The sequence below is a fragment of the Rana temporaria genome, chromosome 5 (genome assembly GCF_905171775.1).
Source record: "Rana temporaria chromosome 5, aRanTem1.1, whole genome shotgun sequence".
NCBI lineage: Eukaryota > Metazoa > Chordata > Amphibia > Anura > Ranidae > Rana > Rana temporaria.
In genome coordinates, this window is record NC_053493.1 from 26,577,447 (window position 1) to 26,605,239 (window position 27,793).

General features: G+C 46.0%; 1 protein-coding gene across 1 annotated transcript; it reads right to left on the reverse strand.

Annotated features, from left to right (window-relative positions):
• Positions 1 to 1,174: 1,174 nt before the first annotated feature.
• On the reverse strand, positions 1,175 to 27,675 carry UMAD1 (UBAP1-MVB12-associated (UMA) domain containing 1). The gene is made up of 4 exons (XM_040352279.1): positions 27,570 to 27,675; positions 19,133 to 19,242; positions 4,477 to 4,553; positions 1,175 to 1,913 (listed from the first exon to the last, which is right to left on the reverse strand). Exons 2-4 carry the CDS (start codon positions 19,212 to 19,214, stop codon positions 1,656 to 1,658), a joined length of 417 nt encoding a protein of 138 aa, XP_040208213.1. The 5' UTR covers positions 19,215 to 19,242; positions 27,570 to 27,675; the 3' UTR covers positions 1,175 to 1,655.
• Positions 27,676 to 27,793: the final 118 nt, after the last annotated feature.

Sequence of the window (27,793 nt, forward strand, 5' to 3'; positions counted from 1 at the left end):
CCGTAGTTTGGAGACCCTTGGTCTAGCACAAGGAGCTTCTGAAGACTGGACTCCCTCACCCTACCAACCAACCTACCTGGTTCAGGTCTTTCAGTTAAACAAGTCCTACATCAACCATGGGTTGACGGAAAGACAATTGCTCAATTCCCCCATCAACACAGCGAGTGCTGATTGGGGAATCCCTCCCACTGTGCTATTGTATTCTGACAGCGGGAGGTTTCCCAACCATCAGAATACAATGATCACTGCTGGGGCAGCTATAGCCCCCGGCAGTGATCGCATGAAAATAGATCAATGGACCGAGTTCAGTGCAACCAACCTGCCTGTCTGGTTCCTACTGGACAGGCCAAATCTCAGTCCGTCAATGGCTGGCCCTACTCTGGATAATCGGATTGCCTACATCGGTGCTTGCTTCGCAAAACATTTCCTGAAATCCGATGGTCTTTATCAAGTGTGACTCTTCAGTGTGCCAGCTATGGATAGTTTCTGGCAATTTATATATTTTTTTTCCCCCCACATGCAGCCCAAGCCGACTGGTGACAAATAATGTCAGGGGGACAATGGTCAACTTTTATTCATACCATTACATTACATCAGGCCTCGACAAAATCCGGGAGCCCGATCGCAATTGCGGCCTCAATTACCGGCCGGCGCTCGGATATGTGCTCAGTAAGGTCACTGGTCTCTAGTGAATGGATAGGCTGCATTCTCATTGAATAGATAAGATACGATTTTATAGTTGTGACCAGGGGTGTATTTAGGTTTTGTGCTGCCCTAGTCCTGCTGAAACTCGCGCACCCCCTACTTTATATATAACGCACCCCTTCCCTTTTAAGACCTGTCCTGTCATTTTCATGGGATGAGGACAGAGGGACAGGGTGGGATGAGGACAGGGGGACAGGGTGGGATGAGGACAGGGTGGGATGAGGACAGGGGGACAAGGTGGGATGAGGACAGGGTGGGATGAGCACAGAGGGACAGGGTGGGATGAGGACAGGGGGACAGGGTGGGATGAGGACAGGGGGACAGGGTGGGATGAGGACAGGGTGGGATGAGGACAGGGGGACAGTGTGGGATGAGGACAGGGCTTTTTCGCCGCCCCCTGCAAAGTGCCGCCCTAGGCCTGGGCCTTGTCGGCCTAGGCCATAATACATCTCTGGTTGTCATATGTCAGTAGTAAATGAATAGGCTTTATTTCCATTGGTGTCACGGTTCTATACTGAATGGATATGCTGTAATCTCAGTGATGTCACTGGACACTAGTGAATGGATATGCTGCATTTTTAGTGTCCTTATTAGTCTTTAATGAAATTATAGGCTGTATTCTCAGTGATGTCACTGGTCTCTAGTGAATGGATAGGCTGCAGTTTCAGTGATGTCACTGGTCTCTAGTGAATGGATATGCTCAGTGATGTCACTGATCTCTAGTGAATAGACAGGCTGGATTTCTATTGATGTCACTCACTCTAGTAAATGGTTAGTCTGTATTCTAACGAATGAACGGCGACACACTGTAATATACTAATATAAATATTGCTTTGGTGGCAGAAAATGGGGTTTGTATGTACAATGACTGGAAGCGTAACGGCTGTATTTTTACATATTCACGATTAAAGTGCCTAGTGAGAAATGTAAGGCAGGACACAAAACTGGACTCATAGTCCGCACAGCACTGAGTTCTCCAAGGTGAAATCGTAGTGGAATCGGGAAAAGCTCTCATCCAGATTGTAGTTGGGCACAGGCTCTGGAAGTTCCTGGCAGATATTTTGCACTTCTAGGACATGAGGGGCGAGGATGAAAGGGATGTCATCGAGCAGGTCTGCCATTGCTGGGTTCCCCTCTGAGAGCTGATTGGTCCACTTGGTGGCTGCAGGATCACCTCTGTTGAGCTGCGGGGGGATAGCTGGCTGCATCTGAAAATTCAACAAAAATATCACATTAACACATAAGCCCCCTTGCGATAGCTTTAGGCAGTGACAGGCCCTCTTAATAGAGACATCAGGGGTCTATTAGAACCCTAATGTCTCCCTTGCCCTTCAAAGCAGCTAACCAAGTGCACGTTGTTGGGTTAGCTACTTTTCTAGCTTTAACAGCCAGGGAATGACAGTTCTAAAATCGGAATTTACAAAATCATTGTCATTTCTAGGTTAATTTTTCATAGAGGAGATCAGGGAATGGATGTTCCTCCATCTCCTCTGTGTGAAGCCGTCCTGGCCACTTATCACGGTCCCGGATTTCTCAGAGGAACAGGAGAGCCTGGCAATTACCGCTGATGGCGGCAGGACGTCAGTTCACAGCACTAAAAAAAAGTGATAGGGCGGTTGTAAAGCCACCTGTATCACTTTTACACTACAGATATCAACAAAAAATGTGTTGTGCTGTCTGTTAAACCACTTCCAAACTGGGACTATTCTGGCACTTCTCTCCTACATATAGAAAACATCACTTTTTTGCTAGAAAATTACTCAGAACCCCCAAACATTAATTATGTTTTTTAGCAGACACTCTAGGGCAGGGATAATCAATTAGCGGACCTCCAGCTGTTGCCAAACTACAAGTCCCATCATGCCTCTGCCTCTGGGTGTCATGCTTGATGCTGTCAGAGTCTCGCTATGCCTCATGGGACTTGTAGTCCCTGCGCTAGGGAATAAAATGGCTCATGGGACTTGTAGTCCCTGCGCTAGGGAATAAAATGGCGGTCATTGCAACTTTTTATCTCGCACGGTATTTGCGCAATCATTTTTCAAACACCCTTTTTTTGGAAAAAAAACCTGTTATGAATTAAAAAAATAACAAAACAGTAAAGTTAGCCCAATTTTTTTGTATAATGTGAAAGATGAAGTTACGCCGAGTAAATAGATAACCAACATGTCACACTTTAAAATTGCACACACTCATGGAATGGCGCCAAACTTTGGTACTTAAAAATCTCCATAGGCGACGCTTTAATTTTTTTTTTTTACAGGTTACCAGTTTAGAGTTACTAAGGAGGTCTAGTGCTATAACGCACGCGGCGATACCCCACATGTGTGGTTTGAACGGTGTTTACATACGTGGATGCAACTTGCGTGTGTGTTCACTTCCAAACGCCAGCTACCAGGGACAGGGGCGTTTTAAAAAAAAATATTATTATGTTTTTTATTTTTACACTTTTTTTTTTTATCACTTTTTTTTATCACTTCATCCTATTATTATTTAGCCACTTATATAGCGCTGTCAATTTACGCAGCGCTTTACATATTGTATTCACATCGGTCCCTACCCTCAAGTACTCTGATGCATAGAATGCATTAATATTAGGGCTGTGGAAATTAACTATTAATTCATCGATTAATCTTTAATTTTTTTTGATCGATCAAAATTCTTTTGATTGGTACTCACCTCTCCGCCGGCTTCCGGGCCTTCAAGAAGTTCCGTCGGAGATCCGGTGACGTCACGGACACCAGCGGGGCTTGCCGTGTCCATCTGAAGGGCTCCTTTGCTGTGCCTTCATATCTGCATGCCGGTGGGACCTTCCTATCTGCCACACGCAAGGGCTGTTACACTTCCCTCTATCACTTCCCTCTATCAGCCTGGGATTCTACAGCTATCCACTGGGAGTTGTGATAGTTCCCTTCACGGGACATCTACATGCCGACAGACTGATGTTAACCTCTCCTCATCTGGATTCAGCAGTGGTATCGTTGTACACATTTTTATACCAGTATCATACTTAGCTACATGTTTTTATGACTGCTTTTGGTACCGTTTGGTATTACTCGCACCATTGTTACAGTTTATGTAGCTACATCGATTTTATCTCCAGTGCAATATTTATTTGGTTACCTACTTGAAGACTATAAAAGTGTTAATGCTCTTCCCATCGAGTGCTGCCTTTGTGTGTTTTTTGTATCCTGCTATCCATTATTCTAGTGGTTGGTAGCTGCACTAGGAATCAGCCTGCAAGGAGATCAGCTAAAAGTAGTTGGATCTGTATGTGCGTTATAATTAATCAAAATTAGTCGATTAATCGATTTAAAAAAAAAATCGATTAATCGAACACAAAAATTTTGATCAGTAACAGTCCTAATTAAAAAAAAAAACCTTCTGCCTTGACAACCACTTTAACCAGGAAACAAAATGCATCACCTGCCTGTCTAATCAGGTGTGTAAATCGCAAGACCGGCTGCACACAAATTGACATTGTTTGGAAAGTAAAACAATTGTGTATTTCAAATGTATATTTACCTGTTTGTCTTTCTATCTTACGCCCTGTCTAGTGCAGGAGCAAAAAACAGACACAAGAAGTTTCTTGAATCTGACATGCTTGGGAAGGCCTGGCGGCGACGAGGCACCTCTTGAAACACACACTTCTATTATTCATTGACCTTTCTTGGATTCCAAAGCTTTTAATTCTAAAAGGCTACAGGAAGTTGGCAGGAGACCAAAAGGCAAAAAGCACTGGTTGAGCTCCCCGGCAGGCGGGTTCTACATTACCTGGTAAGGCAGACTGTAGGGGAGATCGGACGCGGGATATGGCGCTACGCCGTTCTGCCTCTCCGTCGGGGTCTGTCCTGTAGGGATGCAGAGAATTAGTGTAAGGTTACTCTCATATCACTGAGATAGATGTGCGACTATCAAGGCAGCTTTCCATCCGGCACCAGGAGTGAAGACATATAAATACATACTCTCCTTAGGTTATATAAGCTCTGATTTACATTAAAGGAGTTGTAAAGGAAAAACATTTTTTTTTTGCTGAAATGACTGTTTACAGCAGGGGTGGCAAACTCAAATTCATCGGGGGCCACATTACCAGTATGGTTGCCCTCAAAGGGCTGGTTGTATCTGTAAGACTACGTGTCCACTATTATCATAAATAATTGACACTGCATTTGTTTATTACTGGTTTTATGGAGCGCAGGATTCAGGAGTTTCCTGCTTACGAAATGCAGGATACAGGAGTATGCTATGGACCGTGTGCAATATCTGACCTCTGCACCCTCCACTCTCCTTCCATCCTCCCATCCACCCTGGGATGGGATGGGGTGGGGTAGGATGAGATGGGATGGGGTGGAGTGGGGTAGGATGGGATGGAATAGGGTCGGGATAGGAGTTTATGGTATGGGGTGGGGGTGCCGTAGGATGGGGTGGTATAGGATGGCATGGGGTGGGGGTGGAGTGGGATGGGGTAGGATGGGATGGGGGCAGGGTGAGATGGGGTATGGTGGGGTGGGATAGGGTGGGATACCTGACATACATGGACCTACCTGACATACACAATGACTTCACCTACCTGACATACACTGACCTCACCTACGTGGACCTACCTGACATACACTGACCTCACCTACCTGACATACACTGACCTCACCTACCTGACATACATTGACCTCACCTACCTGACATACATGGACCTACCTGACATACACAATGACTTCACCTACCTGACATACATGTAACATGGACCTACCTGACATACACCCATCACGGCAGCCAGCCAGCCAGAGAGGAGAGCCGCCCGCCCGAGCCGGTGTGTTGTTATATTCTTCTCCCTATCGCACCGGGATCTTTCTTTACAGTGGAGGCTTGTAATTGCCGCCTTCTGGAGTCTGCGGCGCCTATGATGGACGTCACACGTCCCGCGGTCCCGGGATTGGATCTCCGGGACGTCCATCATAGGAGCCGGGTGTACCAAGATGGCCGACCGCTCCGGAGCTAGGCCGAAGCCGCGGCCTTTCCTAAGGCCGAGGCAGTGGTGTGCTCCGCGGATCACGGAACGGTCACGATCCGTTGCACCACTAGTGGCAACGGACGGCCCGTTGCGCGGGCCACATGGCAAGGTCAGGCGGGCCGGATTCGCCCCGCGGGCCTTGTGTTTGCCACCCCTGGTTTACAGGGTGTAGAGACATAGGGGTAGATTCATAAAGACTTAAAAAGTTCTGCCGTGTGTATGCAGAACAAGTTCACGGACATGGAAGTCCGATCGTGTGTACAAGGCTTGAGTCTCCAGTAAAGTTTCTTGTGGATGGCACCAGTGGTGTGCGACCCTCCTTTTCAACTGGCATAGATTTGTATTCATTTCATAATTCAAAGCAGATGTCCAGAGCACCCCATGCCCTCTTACATCAGATGTCAAACACCCCCCCATCAGAAGTCAAAAGTCCTCCACTCTCCCTTACATCACAGTGCACGCTCCTTGTGCTACGGCCATGAAGCAGAAAGCGCAGGGTCTGGAGGAGAACCAGACGAGGAGTCAGCTGCCGGAGTCTGCTGAATGCTGAGACCAGAGAAGGCAGAGACAAGGGGACGCTGTGGCTGCATAGAGAGGCGCAGGATCTGTAGGAGGCAGTCTATCCTCCTCTCTGCTGCCAACTGCTAAGACAGGGTGAAGGGGCAGAAACAAGTCTCTCCATGGCTGTAAAGAGAAGCACATGATCTGGCAGAGGAGTTCTGTCCTCTTTTTTTTGCTAAAGACTAAGGGGGTGCCACAGCTGCAGGAGAGGTGCGAGGGCCAAATGAAATGGTCTGGAGGTCCGGATTCGGCCAGCGGGCCTAGTGTTTGACACATGTGCTCAAGCGGGTTGCTTGGGGTTCCTTGAGCTGTGGCAAAGCGACCCCCTATCCAACACCACTTGGCATAGCTAGTGGCATGACTCCAAGGATCTTATTATCCGGCTGTAAGAGTGGCTTTAAAGTCACCACTGTAAGGGGGCATCCTTCCCACTGACTACCAATGTAGAGGGCATTTTCCCAAAGCCCCCCCTCCCCCTCCCCTCAATGCACTAATCTTAGCAAGGGTTCCCTGAGACCCGAACATTATTTTAGGGGTTCATTGTGGTATTAGGAGAAGGACTGTGCTACACCATTCAATGATATTCATTCCGAAAATCTTCAATGGCGGCTCACTAAACACAGTAAGTGGTGGACAATGGTTCCTGTATCAGGGTTGTCATTTCAGTTCACTTCCTTGATGAAATAAACTATGAAATATTACTTTAATATCTCTAATTATTTGAAGTATTTCACATGTTTCAGCTTAGTAAATCACGCCACTGTACATTTTACAATGCCTCCAAAAAAGATTCATTATAAACACATGGTATTCCAAGAATTCTGGAAGAAGAATACAATTTGTAGGGAAAGAAAAGCTGTTTTTCATCAGCCTTTCATTTATCACTATCAAGTAACATTTTTATTATACACATTAACCACTTAAGGACAGAAGGTGTTTTTCAGATTCGGTGTTTACAAGACTAAAACAGTTTTTTTTGCTAGAAAATTACTTAAAACCCCCAAACATTATATATATATTTTTTCTAACACCCTAGAGAATAAAATGACGGTCATCGCAATACATTTTGTAACACCGTATTTGCGCAGCGGTCTTACAAGCGCACTTTTTTTTGTAAAAAAAAATCACTTTTTTGAATTAAAAAATAAGACAACAATAAATTTGGCCCAATTTTTTATATATTTTATATATTGTGAAAGATAATGTTACGCCGAGTAAAATGATACCCAACATGTCACGCTTTAAAATTGCGCCCGCTTGTGGCATGGCGTCAAACTTTTACCCTTAAAAATCTTGATAGGCGACGTTTAAAAAATTCTATAGGTTGCATTTTTTGAGCTACAGAGTAGCTCTCGGGCTAGAATTATTGCTCTCGCTCTAACGATCGCGGCGATACCTCACTTGTGTGGTTTGAATACCGTTTTCATATGCGGGCGCTACTCGTGTATGCGTTCGCTTCTGCGCGCAAGCTCGTCGGGACGGGGCGCTTTAAAAAAAAATTGTTTTTGTTTTCTTATTTATTTTTATTGATTTTATTATTTTTTACACTGAAATAAAATAAAAAAAATGATCACTTTTATTCCTATTACAAGGAATGTAAACATCCCTTGTAATAGAAAAAAGCATGACAGGTCCTCTTAAATATGAGATCTGGGGTCAAAAACACCTCAGATCTCATATTTAGACTTAAAAGCAAAAAAAAAAAGGAAAATTTGTCATTTAAAAAAATGACAACAAAAAAATTGTCTCTTTAAGAGGCTGGGCGGGACTGACGTTTTGACGTCACTTCCGCCCAGCAGAGCTATGAGGACGGGTGGGGGCCATCTTGCCCTCACTCAAGTCCTCACACACGAGCTGGCAGCATCCGATCTCCTCCGCCGCTACCGACGGCTCCGGTAAGCGGTGGAGGGCGCGGAAGAGCGGCGGGAGGGGGGGCCCCTCTCCCACCACCGATAACGGCGATCTCGCGGGGAATCCGCCACGGAGACCGCCGTTATCGTTTACACGGCCATCCACTGAAAAGATGGATACCTCAGTTGTGGCAGCAGCTGCTGCCGTTACTGAGATATCCATCTTTAAAAACAGGACGTATATATACAGTGGGCGGGCGTTAATTAATAAACATATAAATCAGCCTGGAAATATTTTTAAGGTTGATTTTAATCTGATTCAGAGGATATGAATGATTCGCAGATTAGCTCTAATTTCTACCCTGACATTTATCTTATACTGCCCCCATCTGACCAAAATCAGATATTTATTATATACCGTATTTATCGGCATATAACGCGCGCCGGCGTATAACACGCACCCCAATTTCAGAGGGAAGTTTCAGGAAAAAAAGTTTTTTTAAATGTTGTGGTCAGTGTCCATCTGCAGCCTCAATGCAGCCTATGTGCCCCATCTCCAGCCTAAATGCAGCCTTTTAGCCAGATTCAGGTAGAGTTACGCCGGCGTATCAGTATTACGCCGTCGTAACTCTGAATCTGCGCCGTCGTATATTTAAGTGTATTCTCAAATTGAGATACACTAAAATCTAGCTAAGATACGACCGCCGGCGCTGTCGTATCTTAGCTGTCTATTTACGCCGGCCGCTAGGGGCGTGTACGCTGATTTACGCCTAGAATGCGTAAATCAGCGAGATACGCCTATTCACGAATGTACGCTTGCCCATCGCAGTAAAGATACGCCGTTTACGTAAGGCGTTTTCAGGCCTAAAGATATTCCACCAAAAAGATGGCGCAGCCAATGTTAAGTATGGACGTCGGAACCGCGTCGAATTTTAAAATTTTTACATTGTTTGCGGAAGTCGTCCGTGAATGGGGCTGGGCGTAATTTACGTTAACGTCGAACCCAATAAGTCTTTGCGGCGTAATTTGTAGCGTAATTTGTAGCATGCGCACTGGGATACGTCCACGGACGGCACATGCACCGTTCGTTCAAAATGTCATTTACGTGGGGTCATGCTTTATTTACAGAAAACACGCTCACCTCTTCACAATTTGAATTAGGCGTGCTTACGCTGGCACATTTACGCTACGCCGCCGTAACTTAGGACGCAAGTGCTTTGTGAATACAGCACTTGCCTCTCTAAATTACGGCGGCGTAGCGTATATGAGATACACTACGCCTGCCTAACGTTAGCCACTTCTTCCTGAATCCAGCTATTTGTGCCCAGCTCCAGCCTAAATGCAGCCTATTTGCCCAGCTCCAGTCTATGTGCCCCTAAGTTTGATTTGCCTAGATGCAGCCTATGTGCCCATTTGCAGCCTCACCTTCTTTCGTGGAGTGAGGGAATCACCGAGCCGTCATCTCCTGTGAGTGAGGGAATCACAGAGCCGTCATCTCTGTTCATTCGGCGGCAGTCACATACACAGTCCCGCTTCCGCCATCGGCATTGGACCAGCTCCTGTGATTGATAGAACACTGGTCCAATGCCAGTGGCGGAAGCGGGACTGTGTGTGTGACGTTAGAGCAGAGTAAACAGGAGAGACGGCTCGTGAATTCCGGCGGCACTGGGCAGCGCTCGCCCCCCTCCGAGCCCGAGGTACACTATCGGTGTATAGCGCGCACCCGTGATTTCCCCCCTATTTTCAGAGGAAAAAAGTGCGCGGTATACGCCAATAAATACAGTATTTATTAGGTTTTCTCATGTTCTGAATGGAAGAGGTTTGCAGGCACCAGCACCACCCATAATCTATCCACTGAAGTCTATAGACTCAAGCTGGCAAGCACCAGGGTTAACCAACATCTACAAAAGTCACCCATGTGAGGGCCGTGTGTACCCGCATGGGGTTGCACAGGTGTTCCATGAATCCACATGCATGTGCCAGTTGGGAAGCAGTGGTTGCACAGACACAGCCACTGCTCCCAATTTGTCATCCATGTGGGTGCACCGCCCAGAATGCAGACATTATGAGTCTTCAGCTTGGCTCCATCCAGGCAATATCCTAATCCTAATAAGCCCTACCTGAAAATAAGGCCTAGCTGGGAAGGGTTGTGTGGTCTAGACTGTGTATGTTTCTGTGGTGAATACCTTTGTTGCGGCGCCGCTCAGCTGATCCCCAGCTGCTCTCCTCCTCTTCTGACAGCTGTCAGTGGGGGATCTAGGGGCCCCCTCACTCTGCAGTACTCAGAGCAGGAAAAGACCGATCAGGCGGGTCACGGAAGTGCAGAGCGGCGCTCAGCTGATCCCCGCTGCTCTTCTTCTGCCAGCTGTCAGCAGGGGATCTCGGGCCCCCCTCCCGCTGCAGTGCTTGGAGCATGGAAGGCCGATCAGGTGGGTCACGGAAATGCAGAGGAAGGCACTGTAGGAAGGTATGGTGCACACTTTACATTGTACAGGGCTGTAATGCAGTGCATTTTATGAGTTTACAGGCACTTTTAACTCCGTTCCAATAGCAACTGAGGATTTCTGACAGGCAGGGAGAAGGATTGGGAAAGAACAGCACATGATAAGCCCTACCCCGAAAATAAGCCCTACAGGGTCTTTTGTTGAAAAAATGTATATAAGACCCAGGCTTATTTTCAGGGAAACACGATATCTGCTGCCAAAACAACGGTATTTAGCGCCAAAGTACCAACGTACAATGACGGCGATTTGCGTCAAGTGGTTAAATATTTGATGTGTTTTCTATTTTCTCTTCTGAATGAAACTAGGGTTTATGAGATTTGTATATCATTGCATTATGTAGATTTGTACACAGAATCCCAACTTTTTTGGAACTAGGTTTGTACACAACAATATACATTGTACCACCCTATATGTTGGTTGTGTTTCTGTTAGAAAAGAAAACACATTATAACAATGACAATGATGCTGCTCTCACTTCCTATGAACATCAGGAGATGGGACTCGGCTCTATGACATCTGTACAGATCAGCAGAAAACATCAGACTTCTCTACAAAATTGGCAGCCGCAGTTCTGAGAAACTAACGCCTCATGTACACTGCTGCTGTTAACCAGTTAACAACCGCCCTATAGACGATATACGTCTACAAGGCGGTTGCTTAACTCTGGGAGGACGTCCATGGACGTCCTTCCAGAATCGCGCTCCCGCGCGCCCTCTGGGGCGCGCACACGGGAATGTCCTCCGGACCCGGCGCATCACGGTAAATCGTCGCTGATAGCGGCGGTTTACCACGTGATCGCTCCGTCCAATGACGGAGCGATCACTTGTAAACCAACCGGCGTCATGTGATGACGCCGGTTCCTCCCTCCCCTCTCTGTACCGAACGGTACAGTGTGAGAGGAGGGGGGGGGGGGGAGAGAGCAGATGCAGCACGAGTGCTGTGGGCTGGATCTGTGACACATGCAGTCACAGATCTAGCCAGCCATCCATCCCTGCTCAGCCATCCCTGCCCCATACTAAGACTGTGCAATACTCTGCAATACCCCACACTGCTCTGCAATACCCCACACTACTCTGCAATACCCCACACTACTCTGCAATACCCCACACTACTCTGCAATACCCCACACTACCCTGCAACGTCGCCTATGGGGATTTTTAAGTAGCGAAGTTTGGCGCCATTCCACGAGCGTGTGCAATTTTGAAGGGTGACATGTTGGGTATCTATTTACTCGGCGTAACTCCATCTTTCACATTTATGCAAAAGAATGAAGAAAAAAATACTAAATTTGCTAAATTGTATAACAAACAGAATTTTTAGTCTTTTTCACAGAATTTTCAGTCTTTTTTCTCTTATAGCGCAAAAAAAACAAAACCCAACGGTGATTAAATACCACCAAAAGAAAGCTCTATTTGTGTAAAAAAAAAGGACGAAAATTTCATTTGGGTACAGTGTTGTATGACTGAGTAATTGTCATTCAAATTGTGAGAGCACTGAAAGCTGAAAATTGGTCTGGTTATTAAGGGGGTTTACGTGCCCAGTGGTCAAGTGGTTAAACGCGCCTTCAGAGGCAGTTGGATGTTTTTTTCAACTGCCCCTGAACACATTCAATGTTATCTTATGTGACCATGTACACGGTCTCGTTAAAAAAATCGCTGATCGCCGCCATTAGTAGTAAAAAAAAAAAATAATAATAAAACTATCCCCTATTTTGTAAACGCTATAAATTTTGCGCAAACCAATCGATAAAAGCTTATTGCGATTTTTTTAACCAAAAATAGGTAGAAGAATACGTATCGGCCTAAACTGAGGACATTTTTTCTTTTATATATGTTTTTGGGGGACATTTATTATAGCAAAAAGTAAAAAATATTGAATTTTTTTTTAAAATTGTCACTCTATTTTTGTTTATAGCGCAAAAAATAAAACCTGCAGAGGTGATCAAATACCACCAAAAGAAAGCTCTATTTGTGGGGAAAAAAAGGACGCCAATTTTGTTTGGGAGCCACGTCGCACGAGCGCGCAATTGTCTGTTAAAGCGACGCAGTGCCGAATTGTAAACACACCTTAGGGCATTTAGCAGCATATTGGTCCGGGGCTTAAGTGGTTAATGAAGGACTCTCCTTGGTTTGCACTTTGCAAGTATAAAATGCCCAGCATACAGAGCCGTGTATTTTATATGTCAGTCACGCAAAGGAGCCTCCAGAGAAGCAGCTCAACTCCAATCCGATATCATCTCCACCCCAGATGCAGTTACCTACTTCCAGCCTTGGACTGCCTCTTGAGCTCCAACCCAGCACCAGGCCACAAAGCCATCTCTAAAGCCCCGGAATGTCTCTCACTGTACATGAAACCTAAAACGTCATGCGTTTGCATTTATTCTTTACTGAGAAAAGTTGCAAGGCTGCCCTCTACTGGCCAAAAAACAATAAGCAAATAACCTGATCTCTACCTTCAATGCCCATTGTAACAAACCTTTATTACCTAACATCAGGGGTTGACAAATTTGCTTGGAATCTAGGAGCCAGCTAAAAAGGTTAGGAGCCAGAAAACACGCCCCGTCCCGACGAGCTTGCGCGCAGAAGCGAACACAAACGGGAGCAGCGACCGCATATGTAAACGGTGTTCAAACCACACATGTGAGGTATCGCCGCGGTTGGTAGAGCGAGAGCAATAATTCTAGCCCTAGACCTTCTCTGTAACTCAAAACATGCAACCTGTAGAATTTTTTAAATGTCGCCTATGAAGATTTTAAAGGGTAAAAGTTTGTCGGCATTCCACGAGCGGACGTAATTTTGAAGCGTGACATGTTGGGTATCAATTTACTCAGCGTAACATTATCTTTCATAATATAAAAAAAAAATGGGGATAACTTTACTGTTGTCTTATTTTTTAATTAAAAAAGTGTATTTTTTTCCCAAAAAAGTGCGCTTGTAAGACCGCTGCGCAAATACGGCGTGACAGAAAGTATTGCAACGATCGCCATTTTATTCTCTAGGGCAGTGATGGTGAACCTTGGCACCCCAGATGTTTTGGAACTACATTTCCCATGATGCTCAGGCACTCTGCATTGTAGAGGAGCATCATGGGAAATGTAGTTCCTAAACATCTGGGGTGCCAAGGTTCGCCATCACTGCTCTAGGGTGTTAGGATAAAAAATATATATAATGTTTGGGGGTTCTAATTAGAGGGAAGAAGATGGCAGTGAAAATAGTGAAAAATGACATTAGAATTGCTGTTTAACTTGTAATGCTTAACTTGTAATACCAACGGCCACCACCAGATGGCGCCAGCTCACACATCTGGTGGTAATAACTTGTAATACCAACGGCTCACCACCAGATGGCGCCAGCTGACGCTATTTCTAGTCGCCATGGCGACCTGGCGACCGGGATTTGTCAAGCCCGGCCTAACATGATACAAAATCAATCAAAATCGCTGGTTGGAATCCCACTGCGCTATTGTATTCTGACAGCGGGAGGTTTTCCTGCCGTCAAAATACGAGCCGGCAGCAATAGTCATACGAAAAAAACCTGACAGGCTGGTTGTACTGAAGTCACTCGATAGATCAAATTTAGTTAAGCGCTGCGCAAACTGTTGGCGCTATATAAATCCTGTATAATAATAATAATAGTACAACCATCCTGCCCAAAGATGAATCAAAATATTCCTGCTGAAGCAGCCACATTTTGATCTGTCTATGGCTGGCTTTTGTGTTATGCAAGACCCCTTTCACACTGGGGCATTTTTCAGGCGCGTTGGCGTTAAAAAAAGCGTCTGTAAAGCGCCTGAAAGAAGCCTCATCTGTAATCCCAATGTGGAAGCCCGAGTGCTTTTAGAGCCCTTTCACACTGCCAGCGCCCGAAAAACGCTGGTAAAGCTCTGCTAAGACCCGTTTCACACTGGGGCGTTTTTCAGGCGCTTTGGCGTTAAAAAAAAAAAAAAAAAAAACCCTCAATGGGAAGGGGAGATTTAGGAGCGGTGTATTCACTGCTCCTAAGGCCCCTTTCACACTGGCGCGGTTTGCAGGAGCTATTGCTCTGCCTGCAAACCAACCTGAAACAGCCGCTGCTGTTTCTCCAGTGTGAAAGCCCAAGGGTGCGCTAGCAGGACCGCTCCAAAAGTCCTGCTAGCCACATCTTTGGAGCGGTGAAGGAGCGGTGTGTTTATCGCTTCTTCCCATTGAAAGCAATGGGAAACCACGACTATACTGCCGGCAATGCGCCTCTGCAGAGGCGCATTGCCGGCGGTATTAACTCTTTTTCGGCCGCTAGAGGGGGTAAAACCGCACCGATAGCGGCCGAATACCGACGGTAAATCAACGCTTTACCGCCACCGCACCTCCTGCCCCAGTGTGAAAGGGGCCTAAAGTGCTGCAAAGAAGCTGCTTGCAGGACTTTTTTTGATGCCCTGCCAGCGCTGCGCCTCAGTGTGAAATCACTCGGCTTTCACATTGGGATTGCAGATGCGGCTTCTTTCAGGCACTTTTTTTTAACCGCTTCCGGACCGCCTCCTGCACATATACGTCGGCAGAATGGCACGGCTGGGCACATGTACGTACAGGTACGTCCTGTACTAGTACCCAGCCGTGGGTCCCGGTCGCTGCTGGAGTGCGGCGATCGGTCCTGGGAGCTGAAGAATGGGGAGAGGTGTGTGTAAACACGGCTTCCCCGTTCTTCACTGTGGCTGCGTCATCGATCGTGTGATCCCTTTTATAGGGAGACACGATCGATGACATCACACCTACAGCCACACCCCCCTACAGTTGTAAACACACACTAGGTGAAACGAAACTCCCTGTGGTTAACTCCCAAACAGCAACTGTCATTTTCACAATAAACAATGCAATTTAAATGCATTTTTTGCTGTGAAAATAGTGTCCGCAGTCACGAAAAAAATCGCTGATCGCCGCCATAAGTAGTAAAAAAAAAAAAAAATTATAAAAATGCAATAAAACTATCCCCTATTTTGTAAACGCTATAAATTTTGCGCAAACCAACCGATAAACGCTTATTGCGATTTTTTTTACCAAAAATAGGTAGAAGAATACGTATCGGCCTAAACTGGGGAAATTTTTTTTTTTTTATATATTTTTGGGGGATATTTATTATAGCAAAAAGTAAAAAATATTGCATTTTTTTCAAAATTGTCGCTCTATTTTTGTTTATAGCGCAAAAAATAAAAACCGCAGAGGTGATCAAATACCACCAAAAGAAAGCTCTATTTGTGGGGAAAAAGGACGCCAATGTTGTTTGGGAGCGACATCGCACGACCGCGCAATTGTCTGTTAAAGCGACGCAGTGCCGAATTGTAAAAACCCCTTGGGTCATTTAGCAGCATGTTGGTCCGGTCCTTAAGTGGTTAACATTCAAGCCCCTGAAAAAGGCCCCAGTGTGAAAGGGGTCTTAAGAATCAAGCACTTTTCTTTCCTTCAACCCAAGGTTAAGGCAGAGTTCCAGGCATTCCCCCCCCCCCCCCCCCGCGTTTGTGATCACTTCCTGTATTTGTTATTGCATTTTTTTTTCCCAGCAGTGCAAATACCTTTTTTTTTTATTGAAATCCCCCACCTCCGCAGTACCTCACCGCGGCGCACTACGTCATTTCCGGTGACCCATTTGCTCCTGGGCTAGGAGTGTCATAAATACCAAAAGTCAAGACGCCTTCGCCGCTTTGCAGTATTTCAAAAAAGGAAATGACGCAATGCAAGGTGAAGAGAAGTGCCATTTTTTCAAAAGGCTAGCTTGCTGCCGCCGGGTTTTATTCTTGAGTGACTGGTTGGCGAGAACATAAAACGGAGCGGGAACTTCCTCCAATGCCGCCATTGCTATGGCAACCTAATAACAATGAGTGTGTCGCACTTTGTTGTTTATGTGCATGCGTGAGAACAGGAGGTGCATGCTGGGTAGCCAGCAGCGCCGTATCCCAGGAACAAGATACAAGTGGGCATCAGCTGCCCACGCTGAAGATGGGAGTGTGCTCAGGGGGCACTCCTTTGAATTTTTTTTTTTTAAATACATAAACATTGACAAAAGCTACATTAAAGTGGATGTAAAGCCACTCTCATGCCCCGTACACACCATCACTTTATGTGATGAAAAAAAAACGACACTTTCTGTGAAGTAAAAAATGACGTTTTTGAAACTTCAATTTTCAAAGACGAAGTTGCCTACACACCATCGTTTTTCTCACAATGTTCTTGCAAAGTGAGGTTACGTTCCACCACGTTTTACCATTGAAGTAGCTTCTGGGCATGCGTGGATGAAAAAACGTCTTACAAAACGACGTTTTTTGCTACACACGGTCAATTTCTGTGAAGTAAAAAGTGCACTTTTGAAAAACGACACATAAAATTGAAGCATGCTTCAATTTTTTTTGGTCGTTTTTTACAAGACATAAAACGACGTTTTCCCCCACACACAGTCAATTAAAGTGACGTTTTTAAAAACGTCATTTTTTTTCATCACATAAAGTGATGGTGTGTACGCGGCATCATCCTTTCTAAATGACTGCCATAGTGCTGATCTATAAGGATATAGATGCCTCCTGCATGTATCCTTACCTGTCAAATGTCTCCCCTCTGTCGGTTATAAGAACTGAAAAACTGCAGATTCTGTGGGTGGATCTGTTGTCTGGAGCTCGGTGGGTGGAGTCGTGATATCAGTAGACTCCCCGCCCACCTCTACACTCCCCTTACATAGTTACATAGTTAATCAGGTTGAAAAAAAGACACAAGTCCATCCAGTTCAACCACAAAAAAAAACAAAAAAAAAACAAAATAAAAAACACAATACAATCCCATACACCCAACTCCATACCCACAGTTGATCCAGAGGAAGGCAAAAAACTCCAGCAGAGCATGACCCAATTTGCTACAGCAGGGAAAAAAATTCCTTCCTGATCCCCCGAGAGGCAATCGGATTTACCCTGGATCAACTTTACCTACAAATTCCTTGTCAACATGCATTGTTTCTTGTGTATTCCTTACACTAAAATTCGGCTATGATCACTAACATCCAGTCAAAATCCAGAAATGTAACCACATGACTTCAGAAAAGGAGTGGGGGTGGGAAATAAAAAATAATGCCTGTCTCCAGGCTAGTGCATGAGATATGTAAATAACCTGTCACTCACAGCAAGGGGGAAGAACTCACAAAGGTTTTTCTCTGTAAGTCTGTTTTATTTCACTGAACAATAAGAGGATTGCTCAGAGATGGATTAGCTCTGTGTGGCAAGACTGGGCACAGATGATAGGAAATCTTATACTCTACATTGTGACATCAAGAAACCATTCACTTATACAAATGATGTGCCGCTATTTCTCCCACTAATACCAATGATGGGGCACTATTTTTTCCACGGAGAGCAATGATGGGCATTATTTATTCCACTGATAACAGGGTGGGTCAATATTCTTCTAATACCAATCACAGGGTAACCGATAGGAACAATGGTCACGATTCCTCCCACTGATGGGGGCCTTAGAAAAATACTACTTGCCTGGCTATCTTTGGCTTTGATGCTTTCTAGGTCTCCAGTTCAAAACCAGCATGTAACCAGTGAAGCCAGAACTCCTGATCAATACACTTTTAGCCAGATTCAGGTAGAGTTACGCCGGCGTATCAGTAGATACGCCGTCGTAACTCCGAATCTGCGCCGTCGTATCTTTAAATGTATTCTCAAATTGAGATACACTTAAATCTAGCTAAGATACGACTGCCGGCGCCGTCGTATCTTGGCTATTTCCGCCGGCCGCTAGGGGCGTGTACGCTGATTTATGCCTAGAAAGCGTAAATCAGCGAGATACGCCTATTCACGAACGTACGCTTGCCCGTCGCAGTTAAGATACGCCGTTTACGTAAGGTGTTTTCAGGCCTAAAGATATTCCACCAAAAAGATGGCGCAGCCAATGTTAAGTATGGACGTCGGAACCGCGTCGAATTTTTAAATTTTGACGTCGTTTGCGTAAGTCGTCCGTGAACGGGGCTGGGCGTAATTTACGTTCACGTCGAAACCAATAAGTCTTTGCGGCGTAATTTGGAGCATGCGCACCGGGATACGTCCACGGACGGCGCATGCACCATTCGTTCAAAACGTCATTTACGTGGGGTCATGCTTTGTTTACATAAAACACGCCCACCTCTTCAAAATTTGAATTAGGCGTGCTTACGCCGGCACATTTACGCTACGCCGCCGTAACTTAGGACGCAAGTGCTTTGTGAATACAGCACTTACCTCTCTAACTTACGGTGGCGTAGCGTATATGAGATACGTGACGCCTGCCTAACGTTAGGCACTTCTTCCTGAATCCGGCTATTTCTCTGGGTCAGTGCTTTGGGAAGCTTTGAAGCAGTGGATCAGCATGATAGCTATACACAGTGAATACATGTAGGCAGTAACAATACATCAATCATCAGGTTGGATTGTACATGTGCAGGGAAGTGTGTACGCCGATGCCATAAAGGTAACACAGCGCCCCCGTCCAATATGGCCGTACAAGATCTACTTACCCAGGAAGACAAACTCATCCGTCTCTTTGTCCCGTGTCGGGCTCTTCTTGGCATCTTGACCTTTCCTGAAGAAGTTGAACATCTCCGGGGAGGTTATATTGGCCTCTTATCTACAGTGGGAGGTAAAGGGAGGCTGTTATTTCTCTTCCTGGTCAGTAAAAGAAGATTTCGAAAGTATGAGAGGCAGATGGCGAGCCACAAAGCATTCTCACTAAGGGCCGTTTCACATGTGTGCGTTCTTTTTTGGCGCTCTACCATTAAACTCTATTAGAATGGGTGTTTTGATGAAAGAGAATTAAAGTCCTGCATGCTGCATCTTTGATACAGTTTCATCAAAACATGCGTTCTAATAGAGTTCAATGGTAGAGCGCTTAACCACTTGACAACCGGGCCTATTTTGGCACTTTTCTCCTTCATGTAAAAATCAAAATTTTTTGCTAGAAAATTTATCAGAACCCCCAAACATTATATATTTTTTTTAGCAGACACCCTAGGGAATAAAATGACGTTCATTGCAACTTTTTTTCTCACACAGAATTTGCGCAATAATTTTTCAAACGCCTTTTTTTGAAAAAAAAAAAAAAAGGGTTTCATGGATTAAAAAATAACAAAACAGTAAAGTTAACCCAATTTTTTGGTATAATGTGAAAGATTATGTTACGCCGAGTAAATAGATACCAAACATGTCACGCTTTAATACTTTAAAACACTCATGGAATGGCGCCAAACTTCGGTACTTAAAAATCTCCATAGGCGACGCTTTAAATTTTTTTACAGGTTACTATTTTCGAGTTACAGAGGAGGTCTAGTGCTAGAATTGTTGCACACACTCTAACGCATGCGACGATACCTCACATGTGGGGTTTGAACGGCGTTTACATATGTGGGCGGGACTTGCATGCGTTTACGCTTCTAAGCGCGAGCTACCGGGGATAGGGCCTTAAAAAAATAAAAAAGTTTAATTTTATTTTTATTTTTACACTTTGTTTTACATTTTTTTTTTTTTGATCACTTTTATTTCCTATTACAAGGAATGTAAACATCTCTTGTAATAAGAATCAGTGTGACAGGTCCTCTTTATGGAGAGATGTGGGGTCAATAAGACCTCACATCTCTCCTGCAGGCTTACAAGCATTAGATCAGTGAAAAAAAAAATCACCGATCTCATGCCGACAGCCGCGAATGTGGCTTTGTTTACTTACAGGTACCGGGCGTGACGTCATAACGTCGCGCCCGGACCTCTGACGGTCATAGAGATGACTGGTGACCATCTGGTCACCAGTCATCTCTATGCTTCCCCAGCGAGCGCCGGCCGATTCGCTCTCGATGGCACAGGAGAGCCCGGAGAAGCTCCCGCTGCCTATAAGAACGATCAAGCCGCGGAACTGCCGCTTTGATCGTTCTTATTGTGCACAGAATCACCGACTGAAGACGGTGATATCTGAATGATGCCTGTAGCTGCACCCATCATTCAGATATCACCACATATATCATCGCATATATCGTCAAGAGGTTAAAGTGGCTGTAAACTTAAAGCGGAGGTTCCACCGTTTTCTTTTTTTCTACAGCGGCAGGTCGGCTCTCCTGGGCGAGAGCCCGTAGTATAACGTCGGCTCTTAGAGCGGCCACTAGGGGCGCGTGCGCCGCCCGCTCGCCCCCGACTCCCGTGCGTGTGCCCGGTGGGCGCAATCGCCGCCGGGCACCCGCGATTGCTCGTTACAGAGCGGGGACCGGGAGCTGTGTGTGTAAACACACAGCTCCCGGTCCTGTCAGGGGGGGAAATGCTGATCTTCTGTTCATACAATGTATGAACAGAAGATCAGTGTTTCCCCTAGTGAGGCCACCCCCCCCCCCACAGTAAGAACACACCCAGGGACATACTTAACCACTTCCCCACCCCCTAGTGTTAACCCCTTTACTGCCAGTGGAATTTTTATAGTAATCCAATGCATTTTTATAGCACTGATCGCTATAAAAATGCCAATGGTCCCAAAAATGTGTCAAAAGTGTCCGAAGTGTCCGCCATAAGGTCGCAGTACCGAAAAAAAAAAACGCTGATCGCCGCCATTACTAGTAAAAAAAATATATTAATAAAAATGACATAAAAATACCCCCTATTTTGTAAACGCTATAACTTTTGCGCAAACCAATCAATAAACGCTTATTGCGATATTTTTTTTACGAAAAATAGGTAGAAGAATACGTATCGGCCTAAACTAAGGAAAACATTTTTTTTTATATATATTTTTGGGGGATATTTATTACAGCAAAAAGTAAAAAATATTATTTTTTTTCAAAATTGTCGCTCTATTTTTGTTTATAGCGCAAAAAATAAAAACCGCACAGGTGATCAAATACCACCAAAAGAAAGCTCTATTTGTGGGAAAAAAAGGACGCCAATTTTGTTTGGGAGCCACGTCGCAAGACCGCGCAATTGTCAGTTAAAGCGACGCAGTCCCGAATCGCAAAAAGTGCTCTGGTCTTTGGGCAGCAATATGGTCCGGGGGTTAAGTGGTTAAAGGCCAGCAGCTACAAATACGGCAGCTGGTGACTTTCAAAAAATGGACATTTACCTGTCCAGCGCGCCCGCGATGCCAGCAGCCGAGGCTGAACAATCGGTTGGTCCTCGGCTGCTTCCCCCGCCATCCTCAGTGAGGCCTTGCGGCTTCTCTGCTTGATTCCCTACTGCGCATGTGGGAGGATCGCGGCACGCCGTCACTGGTCCCCGCTCTCTCCTGGGAAGGGGGTTGGGGGTTGGGAGGTGACGTGACGAGGCTGGATTTACCGCTGGGATCCGAACCCGGAAGTGGTGCAAATACCTGTCTCAGACAGGTATCTGCACCCCCTCCCCCCTAAAAGGTTCCAAATTTGGCACCGGAGGGGGGGAGGGATCCAAAAAGCGGAGGTTCACTTTTTGTGTGAACCTCCGTTTTAAAACCTATAATAAGAATTACCTATAGGTACTATAAAGATCTCCTAAACGTGCGCAGCATATGCATACTAGCCCATTATGCTTTTACTTTGCAGGGTACAAAAGAGGAAGTAAAACCCATCAGGGTTTACTTTCTCTTTAACCACTTTAGCCGTGGACCATTTGGCTGGCCAAAGACCAGGCCACTGCGTTGCTTTAACTGACAATTGTGCGGTCGTGCGACGTGGCTCCCAAACAAAATTGGCGTCCTTTTTCCCCACAAATAGAGCTTTCTGTTGGTGGTATTTGATCACCTCTGCAGTTTTTATTTTTTGCGCTTTAAACAAAAATAGAGCGACAATTTTGAAAACAATTACATTTTTTTTACTTTTTGTTATAATAAATATGGCCAAAAAAAAAAAAAAAAAATATATATATATATATATAAAAAAAAAAATTTCCCTCAGTTTAGGCCGATACGTTTTCATCTACATATATTTGGTAAAGAAAAAAAAAATCGCAATAAGCATTTATTGATTTGTTCGCGCAAAAGTTATAGCGTCTACAAAATAGGTGATAGTTTTATGGCATTTTTATTAATATTTTTTTTTTACTAGTAATGGCGGAGATCATCGATTTTTATCGTGACTGCAACATTTTGGCGGACACATCGGACACTTTTGACACCATTTTGGAACCATTGTCATTTTTACAGCGATCAGTGCTATAAAAATGCACTGATTACTGTGTAAATGACACTGGCAGGGAAGGGGTTAACCTGTAGGGGGCGCTGAAGGGGTTAAGTGTGTCCTAGGGAGTGATTCTAACTGTTAGAGGGCGTGGCTACGAGTGACACGTCATTGATCTCTGCTCCCGATGACAGGGAACAGACGATCAGTGACATGTCACTAGGAAGAACGGAGAGATGTTGTGTTTACACTGACATTTACCCGTTCTTCAGCTCCGTGACCCGATCACGGGACACCGGCGGACATAGAGTCCGCGGGTCCCGCAGGTAGGGTGGCAAGTGTGCCGCCGCCGGCGGCGCGCTACCACAAAGCAGCAAATTAAAGTTGACGTACCTGTACGCCCATTTGCCCAGCCGTGCCATTCTGTCGACATAAATGATCGTGCGGCGGTCCTTAAGTGGTTAAAAGCGTGTGTAAAACGTGTATAAAAATGAGACGTGCCAAAAACACACATGTGAACCGGCCCTAAGACACGTTTCTGCTAGGGTGACCACATTTCCAAACTACCATTCAGGGACACTCTCCCTTCCCAAAAATCAGCTTGTGCTGTAACAAATCACAGCACAGTGATTGGACACAAGAGGCAGTAGATTTTCCTTCACTTCCTGTCCCATAGCTAAAACAGGAAGTGAAAGGAAATCCCTGGTAGTCCCCAGATCTAGTGTCCCCATTGGAAAATATCCCTTCTATTCCTGTTTTGGGGACAGCCCAAAATGTGGGATTTTATTTTACTTTCAGAGGCTCCATTGTCATGCGGAGCCGGTTTCTGTGCTGGGTGCGGTGTGCTTTCCATTCAGCGGGTCAGCTGCGATTCAGGTTGTGACTTTGACACTGAAATCGCACCTGAACCAGACTGAAAAATCGCCCGGGACCCTCTAAAAATGTGATGAAAGAGAAAGCTGGGTCTAGGAGAAAAAAAAAAAAAGAAAGCTGGGTACACACCGCTCCCAAGCTATCTGCAGGATCTCAGGTACTGCAGTGTGAGTCCGGGTGCCTGCCTAGGTCCGCAACCAAGAAGCCCATGAAAAGCAAAGAGAAAGGGCGGCACATTCAGAAATAACAGCAATAATGTTTATTGAAGATCCATAGACTAAAATAACATGATACACAAACAGTCCAGGGTGCTCAGTAGATGCGTTTTACACAAACGTGCTTACTCATTACTATATAGCCCCAGGTGTGCATGTTCCTTTATAGCCAAGTACATATGGGTGCGACCAATCAAGGCGAGGTAGAAAAACACTCACCTGTCATGAAAGGACACCCTTCACATACACAGAAATGAACAGAGTGAAAAAGCACATATACAAATCATTAAATTCAAATATCAATAAATAAGTGTATTAATTCATATTTTATATTAGAATATATGCATAGAAAAAATATAATGCCTCACATTATCACACAGCCGGCTGATCATATCCACACACCCCAGTTAAGGACGCCTTCCACCCATGTATGCCCCCCGCCATGCTTCCTGGGCTCTGCACACCCATTGGCTGACCTAGGATGAGCATAGCGGAGGGGAGAGAGACCAATGACCATCCATTGGCTGACCTCTACTTCCAGTTACTGACCCGGAAGTGATGTGTGCCATCATTACTGGGTCCCAGTGTCCCTTTTCCCAGTCAGTACAGCCAGGGAAGACGCTAATGGAACGCAATCTGCATTCCATTAGCGGACAACTGAGACATCAGGGGTCTTTCTAGACCCCTGTTGCCTCATTTATAGAGAGCCTGTCACCAAAAAGTGCATCACATATGGGACATTTTGTCTCTTAACTCAGGGGTCTCCAACCACCGGGCCGTAACGTCTCTGCAACTGGGCCGCATGACATTGCAAGGCAGGCGGGTGGGCGAGAGAGCCTGGTGGATCAGAGAGGCAGGCAGGTGGGCGGATAAAAGAAGCAGCCCTCATTCAAGAGCTACCACTGCACAGAGGCCTGCCTCTGTGCTAAATTAAGCAGTGCCACCAATGCAGTGACAATCCACATCTGGTGGCACTGGCAGGTGACATGGCATTCCTCCTCTGGTGGCAGGTAGCATGGCAAGTGGCATTCCTCATCTGTTGGCAGGGGATGTGGCAAGTGGCATTCTTCATTTGTTGGCAGGGGATGTGGCAAGTGGCATTCCTCATCTGGTGGCAGGAAGCATGGCAAGTGCCATTCCTCTTCTGGTGGCAGGCAGCGTGGAAAGTGCCATTCCTCATCTGGTGGCAGGCATCGTAGCAAGTGACATTTCTCATCTGGTGGCAGGCATTGTGGCAAGTGGCATTCCTCATCTGGTGGCAGGCAGCTTGGCAAGTGGCATTTCTCATCTGGTGGCAGGCGATGTGGCAAGTGGCATTCCTCATCTGGTGGCAGGCAGCGTGGCAAGTGGCATTCCTCATCTGGTGGCAGGCAGCGTGGCAAGTGCCATTCCTCATCTGGTGGCAGGCAGCGTGGCAAGTGGCATTCCTCATCTGGTGGCAGATGACGTGGCAAGTGACATTCCTCATCTGGTGGCAGGCAGCCTGGCAAGTGACAATCCATGCTTGGTTGAACTCGGCGTGGCAAGTGACATTCCTCATCTGGTGGTAGGTGACGTGGTAAGTGACATTCCTCATTTGGTGGCAGGCAGCCTGGCAAGTAATATTCCTCATCTGGTGGCAGGTGACATGGTAAGTGACATTCCTCATCTGGTGGCAGGTGACGTGGTAAGTGACATTCCTCATTTGGTGGCAGGCAGCCTGGCAAGTAACATTCCTCATCTGGTGGCAGGTGATGTGGTAAGTGACATTCCTCATCTGGTGGCAGGTGACATGGCAAGTAACATTCCTCATCTGGTGGCAGGTGACGTGGTAAGTGACATTCCTCATCTGGTGGCAGGTGACGTGGCAAGTGACATTTCTCATCTGGTGGCAGGCAGCATGGCAAGTGACATTCCTCATCTGGTGGTAGGTGATGTGGTAAGTGACATTTCTCATCTGCTGGCAGGCAGCCTGGCAAGTGACATTCCTCATCTGGTGGCGGTTGACGTGGCACGCTCAGGGCTCCCACTGATTCTGCATTATGGTGAGTTGAACCATTTCATTTATATTACAATGTAATACAAGAAATAATGTGCTTCAATCATCCTGACACCATATCAACCATGGTGCCGTGATGATTGAAGCGTCAACACCAGAACACCAGCTATTGCCCCAATAAATTGCCGGAGATAAATCGCTTACCAAGCCCCTACCCCCTGGCACAATTCTCTTCCACGCAGCCGATCCCCGATGCCAAAGCACAAAAAAGGGCTAGAAAAAAGGGCTAGATTCACATAGATTAGCGGATCTTCAGATCCGCGTAATCTATGTGATTTACGATCCGCCGGCGCACTTTTGCGAGGCTAGTGCAGTATTCACAAAGCACTTACCTCCAAACTTGCGCCGGCGGATCGTTACTCCCCCGGCGGAATTCAAATTCCGCGGCTAGGGGGAGTGTACAATTTAAATCAGGCGCGTTCCCGTGCCGATTTAACTGCGCATGCGCCGCCGGCGATATTTCCCAGTGCGCATGCTCCAAATGACGTCCCTAGGACGTCATTGTTTTCGGCGGCAACGTAAATTCCGGCCATCCGTATTCCCGACCGACTTACGCAAACGACGTAATAATTTGAAACTCGGCGCGCGAACGACGGCCATACTTAACATTAGCTACCCCTCATATAGCAGGGGTAACTATCCACCGGAAAAAGCCGAACGCAAACGACGTATTTGCATATTCGTCGCGAGTAAAACACGAAACGCCACCTAGCGGACAGCGGAAGATTGCAGCCTAAGATCCGACGGTGTAAGTCACTTACACCTGTCGGATCTAAGGGAGATCTATGCGTAACTGATTCTTATGAATCAGTCGCATAGATCCGACCGTCGGATCTCAGAGATACGACGGCGTATCAGGAGATACGCCGTCGCATCTCTTTGTGAATCTAGCCCTATGTGTGAAAAGTTACACCCAAACACCTAAATTCTCCACCAAAAAGGTTTTGAGCCCGCCGACTCCCACATACACTCATATATGAACGGAACGGAAACGCACACATCAGGGGTGCCTATTCACCAAGACACTGATTGCACTACACGTTACATACCGCCGCGAGCGGCAGAATAAGAGAAATAATTCTGCACCTGCTATTCACTGTTCACTCTAAACTGATGACTTGTAGGGGACTGCAGTTTGTCGCCGTTTTCCCAGGCACACACAATTTTAAGCCTTGACAGGTTGGGTATCCATTTGCTCGGCGCAACCTCGTCTTTTATAATATACCAAAAAAATGCGGGTAATGTATTGTGTTTTCTGAGGCCGAAAATTCCCTTTTTATTGCAATGTAGCGTTTCCAGAACGGTTGCGCTAATATTATGTGACATAAAAAGCTGGAGCGACTGACGATTTCTTCTCTAGGGTCTCTGCTTTCAGAAAATATACCATGTTTGGGGGGTTTTATGTAATCTTCAGGCCTAGAATTATCTTTTTACAGATGTAAACAAACACCCCCCCCCAAAAAAAATGCCCGACAGGGTTACGGGGTACCCCACATTCACAGACCTATGTATAGGGGGAGGGGTGCCACCACATTCACTGACCTGTATGGGGGGGGGGGGAAGTGTTCTGTTGCCATGGCTGGGAACACTGAGTAAGGAGCACAACACATGCAGGTAACTCCTCCCCTCATTAGTGGAGAAGGGTGGGGGGTTTATCCCATCAGTTCTGACCCCCTCCCCCCTGACAGGATATTAGAGACCTTCTACTTACCTCCCAGACAGGTAGGTGCGCTCCTCTCTCTACTATGTACTGCTATAACCCCGCCCCCTGCACTGTCAATCACATGACCAACCACAGCGTCACATTTTGCCGCGCCCCGTCCACAATGTCCGCCATCGAAATTCTTCCCTCAGCTTCATATCTCTCGTTCCGGATCTCAATGGTTCCTACGTTAAATAAACTTGTTTTTTATTATTTCCCAATTATCCCTCTGC